This window comes from Erpetoichthys calabaricus, chromosome 10 (genome assembly GCF_900747795.2).
Source record: "Erpetoichthys calabaricus chromosome 10, fErpCal1.3, whole genome shotgun sequence".
Lineage (NCBI taxonomy): Eukaryota > Metazoa > Chordata > Cladistia > Polypteriformes > Polypteridae > Erpetoichthys > Erpetoichthys calabaricus.
The window spans coordinates 121,750,249-121,775,224 of record NC_041403.2 but is presented as its reverse complement, the minus strand read 5'-3'; the positions used below and the strand labels follow the sequence as shown (position 1 = coordinate 121,775,224).

Below are 24,976 nucleotides of genomic sequence, written 5' to 3'. Positions count from 1 at the left end.
TGACTTCACTGTACCTATTAAGCATTCCTACAACACTGGCAGAATGTTAATGGCTATGAAATAAATTGGGTGATACTGTAAAAACGTGAAACTGTGCTGAGGAAATATCTGAGAGTCGTCTAATTAGTCACACCCTGCAAATCTAGTTGAGTAAATGTGACATTTCCAGGCGATGAGATCAACAACTGCAGTTGTCAAGTTTGACATCCCCTCCAAATAAAAGGCAAGTAATGTTCCACCACCTTTATCCTGTCTTCACTGCAACTGTAAAAAATGTGTTTAATGAACAACAGGGTGAAGGCATCTTCTTAGTACAGAATACAATGACAAGTACTTTATATACTCTCTGGGATATTTTCTGAACAAGCTCTCGGAAAGAAAGTTGCTTATTTGGTTTTATACCCAATTAAGAAAAAACACAATACCTAAGACCAAAAGCTTTTAAGTGTTAAAATATAAACTTCATAAACAGGATTACAACACTCGCTTAGCTTACCATGGCATTGGACATCTCAGGTCACCAAAAACCCAATCAGCGATAGCAAACAGAGACTGAGTAAACGGAAGAAAAACATTTTTTGTGCGTTTTTATTTGTATTTTTTAACAAATGGAACAAATGATACTTTTACACAATACCTTTCATTCCTACTAAAACAATCCTCAATACTTTTTTTTAAATATTTTTAAAAACCAGGGAGCTTCTTGATATTACAGGTCAAATTTGGAACAACCTTACAAAGACAATGGGAGGAACAAACCAGTGATAAAATGCTTCCCAAACATTTTTTAATTTTAAATGCCTGTTTTTTTTTTTATTGTAAAAGAAACATAAGGAACACCTTTACACAGAACATAACATATTTCAACGCCCTTGTACCCATTTAAAAAAAAAAAAAAAAAAAAAAAAAAAAGTGAAACCCATTTACAAAAAGTTTTTAAAACATTTTAAAAAGTTAAGTGGTTCACCAGTATTTACAAATCCCATTAAATTACAACATAAATAAGATATATTTACATTCAAGAAACAAAACTATTTCCCTCATTGAAAAACCTACACGTATAGCAGAATGTTCTCCTGCACGGTATCATTTCATGTTTATTTATTTGTTTTGCCTGACTCCAGTTTTAAAAAAATAACTGAAAGATGGTGTTTTGTACATTTGGTTATGTGTCTGGTAAAAAAAAAAAAAAAAGCATTTCAGCATTTGGCAGTTTGATTGCACCAACTTCTCATAGCAGACATAGCGCTTGCATTCTTTTTAATTCTTCTTCTTTCTCAAACACATAGATGGCACCCTGCAAGGTTTAGCCAACTGATTTTCATCAACTTTTGGGGAAGTAACGTGGAGTTGTGTGAGTTCCCACAAGAATCACCATGTTAAATAAAGCATATCAAACAGAATACGCTTTATGCTGCTTCTGGAACACGCCTCTGAAAGCTCGCTGGTAAAGCCCAGTGCGCCATCAAAGGCCCACATCAATATGGTTCTGGTGGCATTTCTGTTGATTGTCATTCTCTCCTCTCCACCTACCCTCCCTGTACCAGCTGAACCCACGGGGCATAAGGCATTAGATGTGGGAGGCTTCTGGGAAGATGAATTCTTGACCTAAAACCTTGTATGGTTTCCTTCTGCAGTGCAACTGGCATTGAAAATCCAAGAAAGTCCTGTTGTGCATTCGATTCTGAGGGGAAATGGGCAGCTACACCTCAATGCTTAAGTGTTTCAAAATGGAGCAGAACAGCCGTCAAGACAGTCTCATCTTCTTTCCAGTAAAGGATAAATCCCATCCTGCAGAGAACTTATCACTGAAGCTGTATCTGCAAGCGCCTCTAATCCAGCAAGTAACAAAATAAAGCAATTCATCCTCATCAAGATGTTTCCCGTAGGGTTTCCAAAAAACAAGCAAAAAGGAGGTCTATGAAGTAAATTTTGCAGCTTATGAGGCATAACACCTAAAATTGGAATTAAAAAAATGAATATCAAGAGCTGCAGGAGTTCCCGTTGCTGTCTTTGCTCTTGGCCACTGCTCACTTTCGATGTTTGTCCATCTTGTCCGCGGACTTGCCGCTTTCTGAGGAGCCCTGCTGCTCACTGCCCGAGCTGAGGTACATTTTGTCTACTTGCTTGAGGGCTTCATTTAAGTAATTTTGCAGGGAGGTCATTGCAGCGCAGATTGCCGGGCTGCCAAATCCATGTGTGATGAGGCTAAAGTGGGTTAGGCACCCTTGGATTCCTGGTTCGAGGATCGGTGTTGGCCGTGAGTTCCCCAAAGGTGAGCGGTCCTGTGTCAACAAGTCTGTAAACTCTTTGCATATTTGCCTGGGACAAGGACATAAACACAAGTAGGTTAGTGATGGCCATGGGACACCAAGGTCATAGCAAAAACACTTCTGTACAGTGGAGATCCATCCAGCCATTTAAACATGTCAATGTCAATGTACTCCGGAGATCTATGTTTGAATCTGAACTTGGCATTAGTGCACAGATGCACAGTTTACATGTTCTTTCAATAACCGTGTGAGGTTTCTCTAAGTACCTACTCTAAGTGGCTTTCTTCTCATATCTCAAAGATGTGCACACTCAATAATATGAAAGTGTGTGGTTTCCCCCCAGGACTACTTGCATTAATACTTTAGGGTAGGCTCTTGGCCAACCACTAACTAATGGACTATGTGGGCTCAGAAAATGAGTGGATGGATTGAGGCTCAGAAACAAGCATGTCAAGATGCCAGTTAGGTGTCCACTGGGTTAAGGCCTGTCAATGCCTCCCATAGTCTTTATAGGATTTTAAAGGATGAAGAGATGGCAGCAGTTCAGTGCTTTTACGGTTTGATCATCACACTTCTCTCATGCATTTTAAATCATTGGCTAAGTTAAATAATATAAAATATAAAAATAATGTAAGTGAGAAGACAAGCAGTGTGCTATAAATCTTCCCCTTCCAAGAGAACATAAAGAGCAAAGAATTTTTTTTTTTTTTTACTCAGAAAATGATTCAAACAATAATTTGCTGATTTGGTTCCCCTTCAAACACTATAGAGATCATATCATGTGTTTCCTGTCACAAGTCGAAAACCAAGCTCAATATGACTCCTGTCCCAACTCCCTGAAATGGCTGGTGGTCATCTGAATCCTACGGCCAGCTGTTCATGATTGCAGGCTGTTCAGTAAGAAGAACGAAATGTGCTTAATTTGAAATGTAATTGGTCGGGATGTGGAAACTAGTAAAATCCCACATCCGAGCTCAGCTGCACTGTTGAAGACAGGCTGTACAATGGTCTCTCATCTCAGGCTACTTGTACCCGCTGCCATTCCATGAACAAGAAACAAATGGTCAAACAGCACATGAGTCAGAAATGTGTAACACGTAGTAAAAAGATTTGCATCCACGTAAAACTTCAGCAGTTTTATAAGCTCAACAGGGTGCCGTGGTGCATGGCTTTTGTGGTTGTGATGAGGGCTTAGCTGGCCTTCTGACATGTACCACGTCCATCTGACTAACATCTGGGAATTTAACAGTGAACACATAAAAATATAATGCATGCTTGAAATGAGAGTACAAGTAAGCCATTCAGCGAGGAAATGGGGATATCCTTTTTATTATCTGCGCATATCCTTTGTCTTATGTTGAGGTGCAGGTAGTTCAGTTTGCAACCTTCAACACCAAACCAAAAACCAAACTAAAACTTCACCTCTCCCCAGACATTAAAAATAAGCAACTTTACAAGGCATTCCTTCCATCTGACTGTTAGATATTTTAAGGTTGAGTTATGTGTCAGACAGACCGACAGATAAATAAATAGATACTTTATTAGTCCTATAATCCCAAAGAAAACTGCAGGATTACAGCAGCAGATAAAAAGGATACACATACACATATAGCATATAACATATTGTATACTGCACTTAGCATCATTGTCTTAACATGTCTGCTAGATGAGCTCAGTACCATTCAGAACACAAAGACAGCTTCTGCCAAGGGGTGACTCATTTTAAAGCCTGAGGACTGACTGTAGAAATAACCTCACATGACGGTCCTTGGAGCAACACATTTGTATCCGTCTGTTACTAAAGGTGGTTCCCTGTTTAGCCAATAAGAGAAATTGTGCCGGCCAGTACACAGCTTCCTGAGTGACCTCTGCTCTACCACTTCCTCTACTGAGGTTGGCCTGACTCCCTGGATTGACCCAGCCCTTTAAATCTGTTTAGTCTTGTCAGCATCATCTGCACTAATGCTACTTCCCCAGAACCCAACCACAAACTAATATACACTGGCCACTACAGACAGGCAGAAAGCATGTAAGAGTGACCTCCATACACCAAACCACCTCGGCTTCCTCAGGACATAGAAACAACTCTGACCTTTCTTGTGTACAGCCTCTGTGTTGGTACTCCAGTCAAGTCTATTGTTCAGGTGCACCCCAAGGTATTTTTATGTTTTCACCACCGCCACATCTTCACCATCAAGGAGAATCAGGGGCAGAATAAGCTTAAACTTTGTGAAGTCTATGATTATCTCCTTTGTCTTATGTTGAGGTGCAGGTAGTTCAGTTTGCACCCTTCAACAATGTCCTTCACTAGTGTTGTGTATTCACCCTCCTGCCACCACTGATATACCCAATTATGGTTAATTTCTGCAGATGATATAATTCAGTATTGTATCCAAAGCCTGAGGTGTACAGGATAAACAGCAAGGGAGCCAGTACAATTCCCTGTGGAACCCCTGCTGTACTCATGACCATGTCCGATACACAGTTCTTAGGTCACACCAACTGTGGTCTACCAGTAAAGCAGTCCATTATCTAGAACATAGTGGCAGCATCAGCCCTCATTGACCAGAGCTTTGGGCTATGTGGTGTTGGATGTACTAGAGAAGTCAAACAATATCTTCACCCTGCTGCCCTGTTTCTCCAGATGGAAGTAAATGTCTTCCTATTTTTTTTTTATAAATGAGCATTAAATAAATAATTCACATATATTTAGGTAACACCGGCAAATTCCATATTAAAAAAAATTTCAGAAAAAAAAAAAAACAATAAAAGCCATGTATTTTTTAACACTGACTCATCTGGAAAGTAAATGGTGGCCAAGTGAACACACCAAAATGAACACGTTAATCGTCCCCTTTTCCACCCCCAACCCCAATATGTAAAAGACAGGGTTTTAGGGACTCACTTGGCAGCAAGCAGCATGTTCTTGCGACTGCTAATTTCATTTCGCTCGACGTGCGGCCGGCTCAAGTATTCAGCCATGGCTTTGGCTGGGAACTCAGTCTCGCAGACGTAGCCGAAATCTCGAGCAAGATGAACAGCCTCTCCTAGAAATGAAACATTAAGACAGTGGTTTAACAATACAATCAAACAAAGAAACTCTGGGCAGCAATCAGTGTCAAAAAAGATGACAGGTACTTTGAAACACATACATGTTCTACTGGCTTTACCTGCTCAACAACAAACCCAAATGCAGGGAACATTCACTATTTGCATTTCATAACATACTGCCTATTTACTTTGGGATTGCCTTATCTTGTAATCTCACTTGTTATCCTGTGTATCTTTGAATCGTTTGCTACTTCATCTCTACTTTATATAGCACCAGCACAAGGCTCTTTACAAAGTAAACAACATTACACTACAGTACCCAACTGATCAGCACTTCAGCATGATGGAAATGAGTATAAGAAGAGGTAGGGATACGAAACAAGGAGCTTAGGAGAGACCTAACATCAAAAAACACAACACTTCAAAGGTGCTCAATGAAACACAGACTGGCCTTTCCACCTACCAGTTTAATCCAGGTCATGGAGCCTAACCTGCTAGGATGCAACACCAGACAGGGCTCCACACATCAGAGCGGCCATGCAAACTTCAGACACAACAGAGGAGAGGCTAGGATTTTTGAACACAGGACCTTAGATCTCCAGGGTAGCAGCGTGTGACCCTCGACTTTACCATTTGTCTATTATCACCACCCGCTCACTCCATTTTCTTTCTTACAGGCTCTTATACAAACAGCACAAGAGCTGGTCTTTCTTCTTCACCCGCTTACAACATTTTTACGAGGGGATCACCACTTTTGACCTGAGCTCTTCTCTTAGCGAGGCCTGTCCTCTCCACTTATCACTTAATTACACCAAACACCCGTTTTCACGGTTGCTCTGGTATTCACCCTCAGGGGAACACATGCTGACCAGTGCGGCCAAGCAAACAAGGGAGATCCCTCCACCCTCCCACCCCCTCCAGTGGGCATGTCCTGGCAATGAGGTGAATTCCTTCGGAAGCCCAAGCATATCACCCCACCCCCACCCCTAAAGTGCCTTTCACACAAACATTATTGTGATCCAAAACTGGTCCATGATTGCTGCTGTTTATTCGCAGTTCCCCCTAATGAATGCCATTTGAACACTTGAATGTTTGCCTTAAAGTCCCACAACAGGGACTTGGATTTTTTTTTTCCCCTCTTAAAATGTGTTCATTCAGTGGGGATCGCGGAGGTCATTCAATCCTTCTGGCAATATATCACATGGGCTAAGCAACAGGATATTTCTAAGACTTGTTCATTTGATGCGCTTCTTTTATGTATATTACATAAAAAGAGATATACAATTTCAGTAAGTGTTGCATTGGAGACAAAATGTTGGCAGATTCGCCCAGAAGCATTGGTATAAATTTAGAAAAAGAGCATATGCAAGATCAAATTCCAGCTGTTTCACATGCTCATAAGCAAACTGCAAACTGATCTTCAAAACACTGGATATACATTAACAGGAAAAAATGTAACACTGCAAACCTTTTCATTAAAGAGACAAAAAACACAGCGGTGCTGGATTTGGGAGATAATCAGGAGCCCATCTTGGTGAACTCGGAAAAGAAACTGTGGACAATCGCAGATAACTCTTCTACAGCACAACGTTACGAGTTGGGTCCCCATTTAGAAGTAGCTCCATAAACAGGTTGTCTGAACTGTAACCATTTTCCTCGCCCAAAGCTATTTGCTGCTTCGCTGGGACACACAGGGGACGCTTCTAACATTGTGGCATGCAGACGCTTCCTTTCCGGAAAAATTGTAATCGGATGACAGCCAAAAAACAGTCACGCTAGCAGTTCTGGCACGGTAACAAACAGAGCTGAGAGCGCTCATCCAAATTAAAGATTCACAAAATGGTAAAGGAAACCTCACTGGCCTTTTATCAACTGAAACGGCCGAAGACCGAGTAACTAGAACACCCAGGGATCAGAAAATGTTAAGCAGCCTGAGAAAAGAAAGAACCATTTTTTGATTTTTAAATTTGCAATGCCCTTTGCGATTCTCTTTTATATACCACAGAATAAACTCATCATTCCAATCATACCAGTGGGTCCATACCACAGCACTGTTTCATTTCTTACGAAAAGAAAAATCTGGGAAGCATTCTTGATCTTTACTAACTACGCCCAAACGTTGTGAGCCATGGCCTTAAAACTCTCCAGGTAACTAGTGCCATAGGTCAAACTCCAAGAATCAATACTGCAAGCTTTGCATTCATTTAAATTTAAGTTATAACCATATATATTCACTTAATTCTCTCATTAACTTGTATCTTGTGACATCCATGATTTTAACTCAACCTATAATTTTAGCAATATGCTTCATAGTTTTTTTTTTTTACATAGATAGATAGATAGATAGATAGATAGATAGATAGATAGATAGATAGATAGATAGATAGATAGATAGATAGATAGATAGATAGATAGATAGATAGATAGATAGATAGATAGATAGATAGATAGATAGATAGATAGATAGATAGATAGATAGATAGATAGATAGATAGATAGATAGATAGATAGATAGATAGATAGATAGATAGATAGATAGATAGATAGATAGATAGATAGATAGATAGATAGATAGATAGATAGATAGATAGATAGATAGATAGATAGATAGATAGATAGATAGATAGATAGATAGATAGATAGATAGATAGATAGATAGATAGATAGATAGATAGATAGATAGATAGATAGATAGATAGATAGATAGATAGATAGATAGATAGATAGATAGATAGATAGATAGATAGATAGATAGATAGATAGATAGATAGATAGATAGATAGATAGATAGATAGATAGATAGATAGATAGATAGATAGATAGATAGATAGATAGATAGATAGATAGATAGATAGATAGATAGATAGATAGATAGATAGATAGATAGATAGATAGATAGATAGATAGATAGATAGATAGATACTTTATTAATCCCAATGGGAAATTCACATTCTTCAGCAGCAGCATACTGATACAATAAATAATATTAAATTAAAGAATGAAAATAATACAGGTGAAAAAAACAGACAATAACTATGTATAATGTTAAATATTAACGTTTACCCCCCCTGGTGGAATTAAAGAGTCGCATAGTTTGGGGGAGGAACGATCTCCTCAATCTGTCTGTGGAGCAGGACAGTAACAGCATATTTAGATTTTAAATAAGCATGTATGAGTATTTTTGAGTTTGTTTGTAATAACTATTGATATTATGGTCTGAAGTGGTGTTCAGCATTACAGACTTAACTCTAATTTTGCTTTATTGTTATACATATTTAAAAAAATGTATTAGACTTTGTGCATAGGTGTGTTAAACACATACAATCTGCACCAAATTGCAGAGTCGTCATTAGTTTATTTTCCAGTTTTTGATGCCTGAGGAAATGAAGGAATGCATCATGGCATTTCAAGCATCACAGTAATATGTTACATTACATAGTGTCTACGATAAGTAAGACTACTGGATTGATGTGTGCTGTAAGATACGCGGGAAAAAGAGATTTACACTACATGATTGTGCGATACTTTGTTAAAGAGTAACCATTTTTGAAAGTGTATGTTCTGGTTACCTGTGTCATTCAGAATTGACTTTAAAATACTGCTTATGGTTTATAAAGCCTTAAATAATCTCGCTCCATCTTATATATTGGAATGTGTGACACCCTAAATTCCAAATCATAACCTTAGATCCTCAAATGAGTGTCTGCTTAGAATTCCAAGAGCAAAACTTAAAAGAAGTGGTGAGGCGGCCTTCTGCTGTTATGTACCTAAAATCTGGAATAGCCTGCCAGTAGGAATTCGCCAGGCTAATACAGTGGAGCACTTTATAACACTGCTGAAAACACATTACTTTAACATGGCCTTCTCATAACTTCACTTTAATTTAATCCTGATACTCTGTATATTCAATAACTATTCATGGTGGCTCTAAAATCCGTACTAACCCCTACTCTCTCTTCTGTTTCTTTTCCCGGTTTTTTGTGGTGGCAACCCGCGCCACCACCACCAAATCAAAGCATCATAATGTTCCTACATTGATGGATTAAAAGCCAGAAGTCTACATGACCATCATCATCAAGTCCTTCAAGTGGGAACCCTAAATACAAAGAGGACTGTTTCATTTATGTTAGGTAGAAAGATTTTATTTTTTTCTCTCCAGCCGTCTGGAGTTTTTTTTTGTTTTTTTCTGTCCCCCCTGGCCATCGGACCTTACTCTTACTCTATGTTAATTAGTGTTGTCTTATTTTAATTCTTACCTTGTCTTTTATTTTTCTTTTCTTCGTCATGTAAAGCACTTTGAGCTACATTATTTGTATGAAAATGTGCTATATAAATAAATGTTGTTGTTGTGAAACACCTTGTACGATAGATAGATAGATAGATAGATAGATAGATAGATAGATAGATAGATAGATAGATAGATAGATAGATAGATAGATAGATAGACAGAGTGCATATAAATGATCAGATATTATACTGTACTGTGGATTGATCAATATAAATATATGACCAAGTGCAGAGAGATATAGTTCTGTATTTAATCCATGATTGAAAATTCCCTAAGAAAAATGACCATTACGTGAAAGTACTGTAGAGTAAAACTCTCTGCATTTGCCTTTCATCATTTTTCAAATGAAAACACAATGGCTGTCTAAAATAGAGGTATAATTTAATGCAGCTAACTCATTTTATACAACAGTTGTCTAAGTATGGTAGACATCACTCTGATAGAAGTAATTCAAGAACAACAAAAATGCAACTGTGACTATATTGAGTGACTAGCACACCACTAAGGCTTGGGTGCTTGTCAATGCTGCCAGATAGGCTTACGTCTCAGTGACCCTGACTTTGATTCAAATCTTAGCTGTCAAAGTGTACATCTTTTGACCAAATAAACCTGACAGAAGCCACCCAAATTACATAAAATAAAAGTAAAACTGAAGTTTGCCATCTAACAATCACATAGTTAATTTGATAAATTACTAAAAATATAAAAGAATCATAAAAGCCCATATCTGTAAAACAATATTCAGCATCTTATCACATTTACCACGGCCAACTACTAAATTAATTCGATTTAAACAAACCTACTTAATGCAATTCAAGCTCAATGGGACCAGAGCCTATCCATGCAGCTGAAATGTAATCATCATAATAATAGTCTCTACTGGTTTTGACATTGTTGGACTTGTAAGGTGCTAAAGATATCAAATGAACCTGTTTGAGTAATTATCTCAAGCGATGTGCTGCTCTTACACCTTTAAAACCTTAGCAGCCAGCCTCTTGTAGGCACCTTTAAAAATAAGGAAAAAGAGACCTCCATTCCACCATTGGTTTCCTAGCAACCTTAAATGCCAAAAGAAAAAAGTCCATCTGAATAATGTCACTTTCTGCCTAACCATTTCAGGCAAAAGTGCAAACATGGGATTTCAAACTGAGCAGCAGCAGCTATTTCTGGCCATTCTGACAGCCCTACTCAGGCAGAGCTAAAAAGGAGAACTGCAGCTTACCTTCCACCAATGCAGTGAGCAGAGTTACGTTAGCTGCCTTCCTTCTGCCAGCAGGAAGGTTCAAGCCAATTTTATCCAGTTTCTCTCGTAGAGACCGGCCTCCATTTTTGGATTTAGCTCTAGAAAAAATAATTGCAAGTTTTCATTATTAAGAATTCTAAAACATTCTGTGGATTTCACATGAACATTTTCAGAATAAGATATTTACTAATTCCATCCATCCATTTATTTACTGAACTCGTCTACGCATATTATAGCGGCACAGGACGTGAAGCAGCAGTGCCAGTTCACACACACCCTGATACATATTCCCATGGGGTTAATTCAGGTTTGCTAATCTGCCTAAATTATAAAATACCAACATTATATTATACAAGAAGCTACAAACATTGATGACGGAATGGATTATATTGTTTTTCTGTTTAATCTGTAATGATTTATTTGCTCACTATTTTAGGCAGAATTCTTGATGCTTGCAATTTCAATCAAAACTGGACTACAAAGGAAAAGAATCTTTCTGTTCATCACAGTAATAAGTGTCCGGTCATAATCAGATTTCAAGGCAATTCATAGCATATTTAAAACACAGAGATTTGGATCGGGTCATGCCCTGTTGTGAACCCCTGACCCCACCTTCCCTCTCACTAATCAAAGTCTTTGTTGGCTGTGGCATTAGGCACAGAAGGTCAAAGACACAAACCTACAAAACATCTGATTCCTCTTTGGCTATAATGGCCAAAGTGGGATTCAAAAAAGAGCTGGGAAAGTGCAGACATTGCTGCAAAGGAGGAGGGTCATGTCCGTATCTGCCTGACCTACTTTACCCCACATCTCACGCTTGGCGTCTGTCAGACTGCTCTCTATACATGGGAAGTGAAAATGTGTTCCTCCTTTAATCCCCCTCTGACTTCAAACAGGTGACTCTTACCTCTGCTCCTCCAATCACATTTAAACTCTAGTAGAAAATTAACAAATTAAATTGAAGCTACTACAAATTAAAAAAAAAAAAATCAGTGAAGGGGAGACGTGCATTGAGCACAAACAAGCAGAATAATCAATTTGGAACTGTTAACCTTGTTAACATAAAAGGGAGTGCAACAGCTGAGCAGCAATGCCATAAGACAGAGTTGGAGGGGGATGTGATCAGGCAGATCAGAAGGGCCATTACAAGACTGCCATGCAAAACGTCAGGTGTGCATGAACCTCAGAGACCTGGCACACAGGAGAAGTTGAAGGCAAATTTGGGGAAGAAAAAAATCACACTTGCTCCATTGTCAAATATAAAAATGAGCCATTTCATCAAACAAGGGACTGAGCCATGAAAGCATCAGCTGTCAGTCACAAACTATTGATCTTTTGAACTATGAATGGATGCCAATATAATAATGATATAACAAAATAAGCTGGACCAGACATAATATCCTCAATGGAAGAATGAGAAATAATGAAAAAATTTTAAGAGGGGAAGAATGTACAGGAACAGCGGCATTTTAGTTATCTGATAATTAAATCATAGAAGGGATAAACCTGCCCTGTATCTCTCCAAACATTTGTCATCTTGGACTCTTTTAAAATGAAATGAGGTTAACAAAGCATTAGTGCCACTATTGACAATTTAATCCCAGATCCTAATAGTAAACGTACCTGCGGAGAACTCCTCCTAGTAGTGAAGCGTTTAGACATTCAGGTGGAGAAAGACGTCGCTGCACCTCGGCAACGGTCACTTTGTACTTGGAGGTTGAGCTGAGAAGTGAAAGTCGTCCAGGCACAGAGCAGAAGACCTCTGTAGGGTTGGAGACCATTCCAAGCAGGCCCTCTTTCTGGTAAGGAATTCCCAGGTTGCCTTTTGGCAAAGCGACGGGACCTGTGAAAAGGGCAGAAATTACCAAGGAATTTAATAAGAGCCAAGAGCTTTCATGTTCAAGTACTGAGTGTACAAAACACAATTAGAGAACAGCAGAGAGTTGAAACACATGGTCACCTGTGAGCTGTCACAAGAGACTCTAAACATGACATGCACATCCTCTGGAGTAGAACTTCAGCACCACTTAGGTTTTTATTATTATTATTTTTGTCAATTTCTTAATTGCACAGATGTTTGTCTTTGATACAACATACCAATTCTTCTGGTTGTGTAAAAAAAAAATAAAAAATAAAAAAAGCTACTGTTTCGACTGTAGTACTGTTTTTTTTCTGAAGTATGTTCAAAAAGCCACAACATTCATATAGTCATATACATTCAAAAAGACATGCAGGCTCAGTTTGTTAATTCCAAGTTACCTCCTTGTGAGTGTGGGTGAGGGTGTCTGTGATTGGGCCTTGTGAAAGTAATGCTGGGATGAACTGGATTACCAGGATTTGAAAATCTGAAGTTTTATGTGTGTGCTATCATTAAATATTAAAGCTTGTAATGCCATACAGATTTCTTTGAAAATGTAGGAACCAGGGCCGGCCCAATGGCACATGGTGCCCCTGGGTAATGGTGTGTGGTTGCACCCTTTTGAGATCGGAATGCCTTCATATACTGTATCTACAGTATTTGACTTTTTAAAACAGTGGTTGGGGGAATGGGTGGGGGTTAGAGTGCATTCACATACATATGTTACCCGTATGGTGTGCTATAGTGACAAGTCGATAGAACAGCAGAATGTGACTTGAATGGCACCCCCCTCCAAGTCATAGCACTCTTAGGCTGGTGTCTAGAGCAGGCCCTGATAGGAACATTGAGTATTTTAGCAAGAGCATAAATGTATAAAATGTAACATTTGAATTGCTTACATATTACAACTATTCTTCTGTTTTTTAATTCAGTTTTCCTACTACATGTTTACAGTATCTGGCATAAAGGTGGAAACCACCCCTAGTATGGGTTAACTAGCTATTTCATAACCTACGGTATCACCTCCAACCAGCTGAAATATATTACCGACTTAGCTCAAAACTTTGAATTCAGTTATTTCATGAAATAAACAAATGAACCTAGTGTCCATTGCTCTATAGAACAATTAAGGATGGTAATAAAAAAAATATCAGAACTACAGGACAGTATGCACTCTACACAAGACCTGGTGTTGAATTAATATTCTATGCATTAGCAGATTTACATGTGGAGCACAGCCCCCCCCCCTCCCAAATCAAATTTTTGTAATTACTATGTACAGTAAGCCAATTAAATATTTCATGACACAACAGATTATACACTTTAATGGCAACACACACCCAGGGTGGCAGTAGGCTCAATTTCACAGGACATACAATCTGGCACTACAGATTTAAGTGATAGAAGCCAATGGTGACTGGCACCAAAAGTGGCTGATGTTCAGTCTGTTTTTAATTCCCTAACCCTAATATGGGCACTCATTGGCAGAACAAAGACAACACCTGAGCAATACTATTGGTGAAGCACCATCAAAAGTGAGGCAATTAATGGTTATTTTATAACAATGGGGAAAGTCGCATGAAAATACACAACTGTAACAGTATTTTGTAGTTCTCAGTCATATGCCAAAATTAAAACAATTAAACAAAAGGGACGCGGTCTCTGAAATTGTTTAGCTAAAAAAAATGCAAATGTCTTTTTCACAATGTGAGAAATAAAATAGAAAAGCAGAGAATCTAGAAGTGTGATTAAGAGAATGGTAGAAAGAACTAACCAATGAAACAAATGTTTTCCTGAATTCTTACAGAAGAGCAACATCATCAAATGGGCATGGAAATAAGAATTAACAAAACATAAACTTTACTTTAAAACTTGGGCACATCACACTAAGAAATAAGTATACAAAGAAATACTGAACCAGGCTGTGCAACACTTCACGCCAGCTTTGCTGTTTTTTTTGCTAACACGTTCACCTGTGACAGACTTTTCAGGGCCGTTTCCTGCCTTGATCCCAGGGCTGTCAGGATAGGCACTGGCTCCCAGAACCCTTATTTGGATTAACTTGGTTTGAGAATACATGAATGAATATATATATATATATATGACTTGTTGAAAGAAGCTTTAAATTAACTAACTGAGGCTTTCTTGATATGACACATTTACCAGTGAGTTATGTTATAAGGTGCTTTACAAAGTAAAAGGGAATTGAACAGTTCAGACTTAAAAGTTTAATTTTGCTCTTTTTTAGTTTGCCTATATTACATAAAAATACAGCATGCATAAGATAGTCATTCACTCCCTTACTATATTAATTCTTATCTTTTCTAAAATAAAAAATTCAAGTCATTCACTCCCTTACTATATTAATTCTTATCTTTTCTAAAATAAAAAATTCAATTAAGATGAAAAGCAGAGCTTCAGTGGAACACCCCACAATGAATACAAAACCCAAAATATATGATTTGAATGAAATGTGCAATATATACCTTCATCTGCAACAGCTAGAACCTCATTTCCCAAAAATTTCCACTGCATACGGTCCTGACTTCTGCCATTTCTTATTCCTAAGACTGAAGACAACACTTTATCAGACGGAACCGGGGAAGAAAGGTCACAGAGAAAAGAGACACTAGGAATGTAAAGGGAAGGGAAGTGCAGCTTGAAATCAAAATCAGGCTTGTGTTCTGTGACTACTGGCGTCAATGTTGCTTCGGCCAACTGGAAGTCAGGGAAGAGTCAAGCACACAGCAGAGCTAACTAATAAAAGAAGTCCCATGATGTGAGCTCCTGAGGCAGACTAACTAGTGTCTCACTAATGAGCCATGCTGCTGCTGCTGCAACCCTGCAGGAGGCCAGAGAATCCCAAAATGCTGCATCTGTGATTACACTCCAGCTCGGCAACAATGGCCTTAATGGCACTGTAAAGTGTTAATGCATAACTACAAGATGTCAAAGTGTAACGCCAGCACTCAGTTTTCCATTACCCCCCTTCATTATCAATGAACTGCAATTATAGGCTGCTACTGCTGGAATGTACCTTTCATTATCATTTTTGGTGGGGTCCATCTTACAAAAAAAAAACAAAAAAAAAACAGCCCTTTTGTAATGCAGGGCCTGGCTTGTAGTAGCAAGAGGCGCTTGTGTTGTTTCTAAAGGGGCTTGCATAATTAGCCCTGAGCCTTTTAATGGGAGACGACTCCAGATGGCACGCCTTCATACCTGCATGTGGCTGTTCAGCATTAAACGCACACGTTAGGGGGCTATCAGTATATTTGACCAGACTTATTTCAGGCATAAATACGCAGTCACCTCCATTACTCCAATTATTATGTTTTTCAACATTTTCATGCAAGGGATGCAAATTGTCTTTCTAGAAATGAAACAGTCGAATGACATTCAAATACTAGAGTGGGGCATGACTTAAAAATTAAGCAAGACATGTGTGCCTGCAGAGAGTCTGGCACAATCATTTCAGCATCAACACAAAGGACAGAATTTCCAGAGTAAAAGTCCAAGAGAAGGCAAGCACTGCCATAGACGCCATACCAGGGAGGCTCAGTGGTGCACACAGTCTCTCCCTCACATGCAAAACCACAACCAGGCATGAAATGCTTCAGTCAAGAAATAATGTATGCTAAAGAATGAGGGAAACTGCAGATAAAACTTGGTAGTGGCATACAAATATGTGAAAATACTTTCAAAAAGAAAAAAATATATACAGGGAGTAGAAAGAATATGAATTGAGAAACACGAATGAAAAGTCACAAGGCACACATTAATAGGTAAATTGAGAGCATTTAAGAGTGTAAAAAAGAGAAGGACGGGCAAAAAAGGGAAGACGTTAAAAAAAAAAAAAAAAATCAGAAAAAGGAGATGACACTGAGGAAGGAACTAAAAACGAAGTATCGCACACATATTGAAACAAAAGGTGACAGACAAATAACCGGGAAGATAGTAGCTCTTTGAAAAGGAGTAAAACAACTTAGATATTGAGCTATACAAACAGTTCAAAATGCTTTAAGATTTAAGATCGATAGAGAGATTTAAATATTGCCTTCTATTTAGAATTTATGTATTCATCATCTAAGTTGCTCCTGCCACAAGACAGTCCTCAGTTTCTTTTGGGATGCCAAATTATCAGAGCGCACACCAACACACGGTCACACTCACTCCCAAATTTGGACTCTTAGGACCACTGAGGGAAGTAAAATTTAGAAGACAGTCGCTCAGACACAAGGGGAGTGGGGCCAGTGTCATGCAGAAATCAACCCATTCATCCTTGTTACAGAATGACATTTACTTGAATTAAACGGAAAGAAAAAGGAGCGCAATATGGAGGTGATGACTATAGTTCAGCCACTGTTAAGAGTCAGGTGGGTGCAGAATAGCCGCAAAAGAAAACTTGTGTGAGAACAATGAGGAGAGACACAAAGGCACACTACTCCCATCTGACACCAAAAGAAACAACCTTCTAATTTGAAAGGCCAGACACTGAGAAACACAAAATTATTCCTTTGGAAGGTACAGCCACCTGTCCATTTTTGCACAACTGATCTGTATGCATGCCTGTGTGCATCACTTTTACATGGTGGGAAGAAAACTGAAGGAGAACATGGACATTTACTATTACGCTTGTTGATTATATTAAGAAAGAAGAATAAAGACCATAGTGTTTTTATTTCACAAAATCATGACCACATGTCTGCATAACAGAAAACAAACATGCATCAAGCTGGCAAAACTGAAAGTGCATGTACATCTGTCAAAACCCTGTTGTACTGCTTCCTTACATGTTCGTGCTAAGCCACGGTAAATTCAAGATGTGTTAAATACTGCATGGGCAACATTTCAGCTAACAGAGGACATAAAAATGTGACAAGCTGAATGTGCAAGTCGATTGCTCCTCGCCTTGGAACACCATATGCTGGTTAAGTAAGGGTCACTCAGGCCTTCCTCGGTGAGCACCTTCCCTTCTTTTCCTACTCTGGTGATCATTCTGAAACAACTTAATCGGAGTTCATTACAGCGGAAGGCGACAGCCTGTAGCAACACAAGCAATGCATTAGCCAGCCCACAACCACTTTTGTGGCTTTATAAATCCTGAAGAAATGTGAAACAAAATGGGAGTCTGCACAAAACTACAACCAAATAAAACACATGTGCCTGCACTTTAAGACACTCTGTAATCGCTCGCACATAAAAATAACATCTTAAAAATGACAAGCACCCCAGAACTAAGACACAATAAACCCCCAAATAATAAACTCTTTAGGATAGACAAGTACTCGTTTCAAGGTGTGACTTTACATTTTCTAACTGAATATTGTGCAAAGCCGCTTCACTGTAGTCCAGAATACTCTGAAAAGTAAAAATTTAAGAGACCTGATGACATTTCTGATTCTTGAAAGAGAGGTTGCCGGGAATGTCCGTGTGTAGGCAGACGTGCATTTCCAGTAAATATGTTAAGGGAATGTGTTCATATACACAAAGATGCATCCACAGCACAGGAATGTGAAACAACAAAGAACCGGTTATTTCATGTTAAGAGATAAGGGTCCATGGGTTCATTTTACTTTCAAAGCACTAAATTCAGATTTTTCTCCTATTATTATTACTATTATTAATTCTGCTGAGAATTAAATTAAATTAATATTTAAATTTCAACTAAGAGCACACATGGGAAGCAATAATGAAATGCCAAAATGTATTGCACCAAAAATGTAGATTTGGCAGTAACTGATACCTGAGGCCAGTGAGACTCGAGTCCGCTCTAATTTTCATTCTAACTGTACCATATGGTGGTCCTCCTCAGCTTTGCTCTGGTAAAAATGTCAATTGACTTTGAATACTTTGAGCAAAATGTAGCTTAGTTTAAATCAAGGAATTAAAGAAATCACTCTCTATTCCAATACAATATATCTCCCTTAAACATAGTTATTTCCTTAACTTGAAAAGGTTTGATTACTTTATACAGTCGCATTTTGTGTTACTCAATTTCTTATTAAATGAATGGGCAATGTTCACGCATCGACTGCACGTTAACTGCAAATGCCTGGTCCAATCGTTCAACGGAGCCGACCTGAAAAACGGAGTCTACTAACAAAAAGTTCAAATTTATCTAAAAGCGATAGTCCTTGGGGAATAGGAGCAGCTTCGAAACCAGAAAACACTGGACGAACAAAAAGAAAAGGATCTCACGCGCCCCGACTGAAACTGCACGCTGCCAAAAGTAGGTTACACCAGATAGAATATTTGAAAAGTCGACAACAAAACGCATCAATCGATAAAATAATAGTCGGAGCCAGAAGGCTTACCTTTTTTAATCACCGTGGTGTCCGCCATAAGGTTGGGATCCTCCACATGCTGCGGGGACAAAAAATAAAAAATACAAGTGAGCCACAACCCCAATAGAAACCACAGACTATGACTAGGACTGCGCGCACCAGCCTGGAGCCCCGACTTTACGAAGTGCACGGCAATGTAATAAAAGTGCAAAAACTAACCAAATTAAACTTAAAACGAAACAAAGAAATGAGCTGCGTATGGTTCAAATGGTTAACGCATTCGTTGTGGATGACAGCCGGGAAAGCCGTTAAATTTTTATTATATTAAACATTCATTTTACTATAATATTTACCAACCAAGGCAAATCAATTATACAATTTTAAAGCATTAAAGTTTTGATTTTGCGTTGCTATATATTGTCTATTGCCTAAATTACAATATATTTGTATCTATAAAAAAAAATATATATATATATGCCATTTTCCCAAGTCGCTTGCCGCAATGCCGAGTTTAGACCATACAAAGATAAGTGTTCTCTCTTTATCTGCTATAATGTTGTTTTCACTCCGAATCATTTCTTTCACATGCTCAATTGACGTGTCTGCTCCTTACCTGGATGTCATCTATGCTGTGGCCCAGGTCATGAAGGCCCATGTTATCCCCAATGACAGCAGAGTCGATGGAGTGTCCATGTGGTAGCAATAGTTCAGGTCGGCGGAAGGCCTCTCTGCGACCCCCGGCCGACCCAGAATCCAGGCCTAGAATTTGTCCGGCCAGTCCGGAGCGGCCATGGTGGCCTAGACCGGTGTGCTCCTGGTTTTGCCGGTTGGGCCAGGACTGCTGCTGGTTTGAGGTGGGGGGAGGCTGATGCAGTGTGTTGATGGAAAAAGGGTCACCCAGGTGGGTATAGTGGTCGCTGGACTGGGGGTATGACAGAGGCTGATACGGAGGTGGGAAGTACGGGGGTTGAAAATCCGAACTGCTGTGAGACAGAGGAGGGGCCGGGCTGTACAGGTGCTGGTTGACGGCCGACAGGTGGGGGAGCCTCGGGTTGTTGCTGCCATCGTGCCGCTCCTGTGGGAGAGAAAATTAATTGAGGGGGTTATAATGCACGCAAAGTTTCAAGACATACAAATCTACACGGGAAAAATTGCAACTGCGGCGTCTTCATCAGTTGATTTGAAATTTGTCCTGCCTGCTGTGTAAACTTAAAAAACACTGTGCCAACCCCGGTGAATTCAGTACAGTCTTAACTATACACCGTTTGTAAAAGGTAACGAATACTAGTGTTTGAGCGCGTAGACATCAATTTTACACTGGTAATGGAACAGGCAAGCAGGATGAATGACTCATAAAATACGACGGAATAACGAATCGTTCTAACGCTCCAACATTTTCAGCACATTATCGCTTTAAAGATTCTTGTTTATATTTAAACAAGACTGCGGATCAGGTGTTCTCGAAGCCGTGCGGATTGACAGATAAATGCGACACCGGAAATGTACTCGAAAACAGTACATTGAGTCATCGTGCCGGCTAAATGGAGACAGCTTTCATCCACTGTTCAATATGCAGTCTGATTCATCGCAAACAAGCAAGGAAGGGCCAAATGTAGTTTTATAACCGCAGACATGTTGGAGGATTGCTTTTTGCAACGACTTGACTATCTTCGCTCTGCCAACATTTTAAAAAGACACTCGCGCTTTGGAGTGCAGTCTTTACCGTTTCAGGTTTGATACACGTTGTGAACAATAACTGCTCGGCATTCCTCAAATATGCAAGATGATCCCGGGAATAAAAAATAAAACTTGCGATTTCGTGGGATGTTCAAAACACGCTCCTAACAATTGTGAGGTAACGATGACGTTGGATAGAAACTTCAATTAATCAGCCCTGTATGAACGGCCTAAGGCTTGTAGAAGAAGATGATATTCAGAATGAATTCCATAACTTGTTGACAATGTTAAACACACGAGTGGTGAGGCCCTTTCTTGTACTGAAAGATTTACATGGCTTTGTGTAAGCGTGACAGTAAAGCATTCCTTATGCCCAGGTTGGCTCGATGAGACTTTTCTGCTTTGTATATATTTTTTTAATTTAAATATCCTATGTGGATATGCGCTTCTAGGTAGGGTGTGAGAATATAAAGTGGATGAACGATCGTTTAATTTCTTCAGAAGGCACACACATTTGGTAGCGTGTTGCCATTTTTGTTTTTCCTCTCCACAAACGACTGTCTTTCATTTAAGAAACAAGAAATTGTAGGGTATGAGGGGGAGGGAATTGCCCAAACTAGTTTGACTGGCTCGTTAACTTCTGAGACTCATTCCGGCCCTTTACTATGTTGTCACAGAGTTTAGGCTGTCCAGTTAGCCCAATGATCCTTAGCACCCTTTGCTGTTTGTTCACTGAATGAAGCCGATTGAGAGCATTTAGAACGGAATCTTTTAAAAATAAACGCTTTAACGGTCGATGACATGGGCTCTAGTGCGGCAGATACAATAATTGTGTGATAGAAAAAGTCGCAAAGCCAATATAGAAAAATGTCCACTGATATTATGCATATGAGAAGGTTTACTTTTGGCCTTGAAATGGTCATCCTCTCCTAATTCAAGTTCAGCAGCTGCTGCACATGTGTTTGAAAACAATTGGCGATATTTTACCTATAAAGCTTCAACAAGATGCGTCTTTCTTGCTTTAGGCCAGAAAAAAAACACGCATTGTTTTATTTCGGTAAACCACGAGTGAAATCAAAATTGACGATTTTTCGGTTTTTTTCTCACTCCATTTTCATGTTCCCTGTTACCGTGGAGAAGATCTTGTCTGCTTGCCTACCTGACCGTATTTCTGACAAATACAAACTACAAACTGTTTTAAACGGAGTGTGCAAGAAGGATAGCCGCGATGAATGGAGGGTATCGAGTGACTAACGAGGCTGGTCGTGAATAAACACAATTAAAACTAAAACTCTGATATCACAGTTATCGTGCATTGATAGATTAAAGCGACAAGACTCGGCTAAAGTCTGTTTATGTTTATGTCCAATGCATCACCAAATTGATTCTGGCAAAAATGATTAATCTCGATATGTTATAAACCAATTATTCTATGTGAATTATTCACACAGTTTTGCACTTCGTCGAATTATATTAATATACGATTGACAATTAAAATCTATTTTATTTTTTAATGATATAAATCGCTGATATACTTTTAGAGCCCTATCTTAAAAGGCACAACTATAAATGTACAATATATATATATGCCGCATAGAAAGATGTGAGCCTATTAAAATGATCACTCAAATGTATAACCTCCGTATCACAAATACAAAATCTTCATCACAGAACGGCTCGAATATAATGAGTTTGACTACATCTCTAGCGAACTCTACATACAATTTACATTTCTACAACAGACTTTTCGGACGGTGATGCTGGCTGCTTACCTCGCAGTCATCCTCGTACTTGACATTATCGGCTAGTTTCCACAACATGGTCGCAAAATGACTATCCCTAATTTCAGGTCCGCCAGATGTGTGTATATATGTATATATCCACCAGGTTCACGTCTTAGAGAGCCCGCATGGAAAGTGGATGAACTCGACTCTCTCAGGAGATCTGTACTTCTCTGAAGTCCTTTCTCTCATCTCATTGTAATCTAAGCGGGGTTCGGAGTGGGAGGGGTTACCGCTTTATTTTGCATAGCCTCGCCTCCTGGGTGTGGCGAAGAGGCGTTTACTTAACTCATACGCTCTCATTTGGGCTAAACTAAGCGAATAGGGAGGCTAACGAAAAAAATAGACCAATCAGAACGAAGGGACTCTCTGCATTCTAATTTGCCATTGGACGTTGTTGTTAATTGTCTGACCTTAAAACTGTCTTGCTACTAGTTGTACATTTTGGATAAATATATAGTAATGGAAATTTAGGCAATATTTCCTATTAGAAAGAAATATTTAGAACGTTTTAAAAGTATAAATTGAGTCGCTTATATGAAAATGGAAACATGCATACATTTTGAATTTAGAGAGATGTTCAGATGCCTGACTGAGCAAACTTTACAGTTATATACAAATTATTTTCTTAAAAAGTTAACCTAATAATAGTTCAATTATAAAAATCAACTGAATAAATGTTCATCCGAAGTTATGTAAAATCCTTAAATAATAGCTGTTCTTTTGTATTACGATTTGTAGACACCGTTCCTAATATTAACTAATCCATTTGTGACGGCTTTTACAACTATTGCTAGCCATAATGTTTCAGCTGTTACTAGAACTGAAATAACCAAATCTACTAAAATACTACCAAAATACTTAGATATGATTGATATTAAAAGAGGCAGGAAATAAATAATATTATCGCAACTATTGTTAATACAGTAACTGTTACAAATTCGTCTAAAAACTACGTTTTAATGTTATTATAGCAATATCCATTACACCTTCCTTAATAAAAAGCAGTCTGCAAATTGATTAAAAGGTGAATATCAGAAATGAGCACGGCTAAAACTGAAATAATCAATACAAAGAACAATCATCAAAATTACTAATTATGAAATTAGACCCCCCTTAGTATCTATAATGTGGTAAATACAACAACAGACTTGCTAATTATATCTCAACAGTGACGTTAATCATTAACAATGAAAATTATAGCCAGGTGCCATTTAATAGTAAAAGCCAAACAAATTACAAGGAAAATGAAAGGTGCGGCAGCAGTGCATGTAATAATAATTAACATACTACTTAAAAAAAAAAAACTACGGGCAATGGTATGTGGTTAAAACACAAAAGAAAGGTTGCGTTTAGATACCAATGAGACCGGACGCCACTTTGTTTCTGTACATTGTGCTTTTTAAACAATGCGTCCGCACATTTCAGTCCCTTTGATAAATTGATGTTGGAATATTCAGATTTAATAAAACGACCAGGAATCCACGGGATTGCCACGTTCTGTCCCTCTGCTATGCACAAAACAATGCACGAATGACAAGTGGAAGGTCACATACTGTACGTTGGCTTAGCCATCCAAACACTAGCAGCACGTAAAGTCGGCGCATTATAGCAAGTCTGTTTGGGTCTGCGTTATTCTGCCGAATTTGAGATGTGTAAAACCGGAGATTAATGGACAGATGTATCGATAGATGGATAGATGTAAATTATGTGCTGAAAGGAAAAAAAGCCTCGATCAAATACTAAGCGTTACAACTAAACGTACCAACAAGTTTTCGGACAACAAAAGGTTTCTAAATAAGTGGACGTAGCGCTACGATATACTTCTACCAGACGACATTTTATTCTTTTTTTTTTCCAGTGAGGATTTAACTCCAACTGGATTATTTCCCATTCAGTCACTTTAGAAGATAAAATGCCAGTAAACCGGATAGTGGAGATGGCACGAAGTGCGCCCGAGCCGTTGTGTGGGATCTTCGCGTAGCCTATAAACCGTTAATAGCAGGCGCTGAAGAGCTGCCGTGCCAAAGAACAACTTCGACGAAACCGTGTGTTGTAAAGTTTGAGGCGGCTGTGTGGATGTGCTGGACGGAGGCTGCACTGTGCTTAATAAACGTTCACATCTGCGCGAAGTTCTCGGCCGTAGCCGTCTCGAACAAGCCCATTGCGTAGTAGACGGAACAGAGCAGTTCTGCTTTCCACTTCCTCACTTTGTTGATTTGGCAGAACACAGGAAAGCAACAATAAATCAAACCAGTCCACCTTAGTTCTGCCCAAATACATGCTGCATCTTTTTAAAATCTAAAATACATGTTAATGTCATGATCGTTATCGCTTGAATCTGTCACGGGATTTCTCACGTATAGTGCTGTTAGTTCATGCTTCCCCAGAAATTTCACGATTTTTAATAGTTTACATTCAAATACATATACTTTTAATTTCACAACACTAATACTTCAGAACGGTACGGTTTTATCTGGCTGGCATAGTACACAATGGCATCAGTTTAACTCTGCCTTAC

At 38.8% G+C, this 24,976-nt stretch overlaps 1 protein-coding gene across 3 annotated transcripts in view; it reads right to left on the bottom strand.

The window, feature by feature from the left end:
• Window positions 1-783: 783 nt before the first annotated feature.
• Window positions 784-24,976, bottom strand: part of tfap2c (transcription factor AP-2 gamma (activating enhancer binding protein 2 gamma)) — a 33,738-nt gene continuing 9,545 nt past the window's right edge. The window contains exons 1-8 of one of the 3 annotated variants that reach the window (XM_028811852.2): window positions 22,447-22,639; window positions 19,611-20,072; window positions 19,028-19,076; window positions 15,200-15,283; window positions 12,479-12,698; window positions 10,835-10,953; window positions 5,179-5,320; window positions 784-2,322 (exon numbers count right to left, since the gene is read on the bottom strand). In XM_028811852.2, coding sequence (XP_028667685.1) covers window positions 2,031-2,322; window positions 5,179-5,320; window positions 10,835-10,953; window positions 12,479-12,698; window positions 15,200-15,283; window positions 19,028-19,076; window positions 19,611-20,072; window positions 22,447-22,494 — 1,416 coding nt within the window. In that variant the 5' untranslated portion in view covers window positions 22,495-22,639 and the 3' untranslated portion in view covers window positions 784-2,030. Of the gene's footprint in view, window positions 2,323-5,178; window positions 5,321-10,834; window positions 10,954-12,478; window positions 12,699-15,199; window positions 15,284-19,027; window positions 19,077-19,610; window positions 20,073-22,446; window positions 22,640-24,976 lie in introns of those variants that run through there. The other 2 variants (XM_028811853.2, XM_028811854.2) reach the window with 2 other exon arrangements.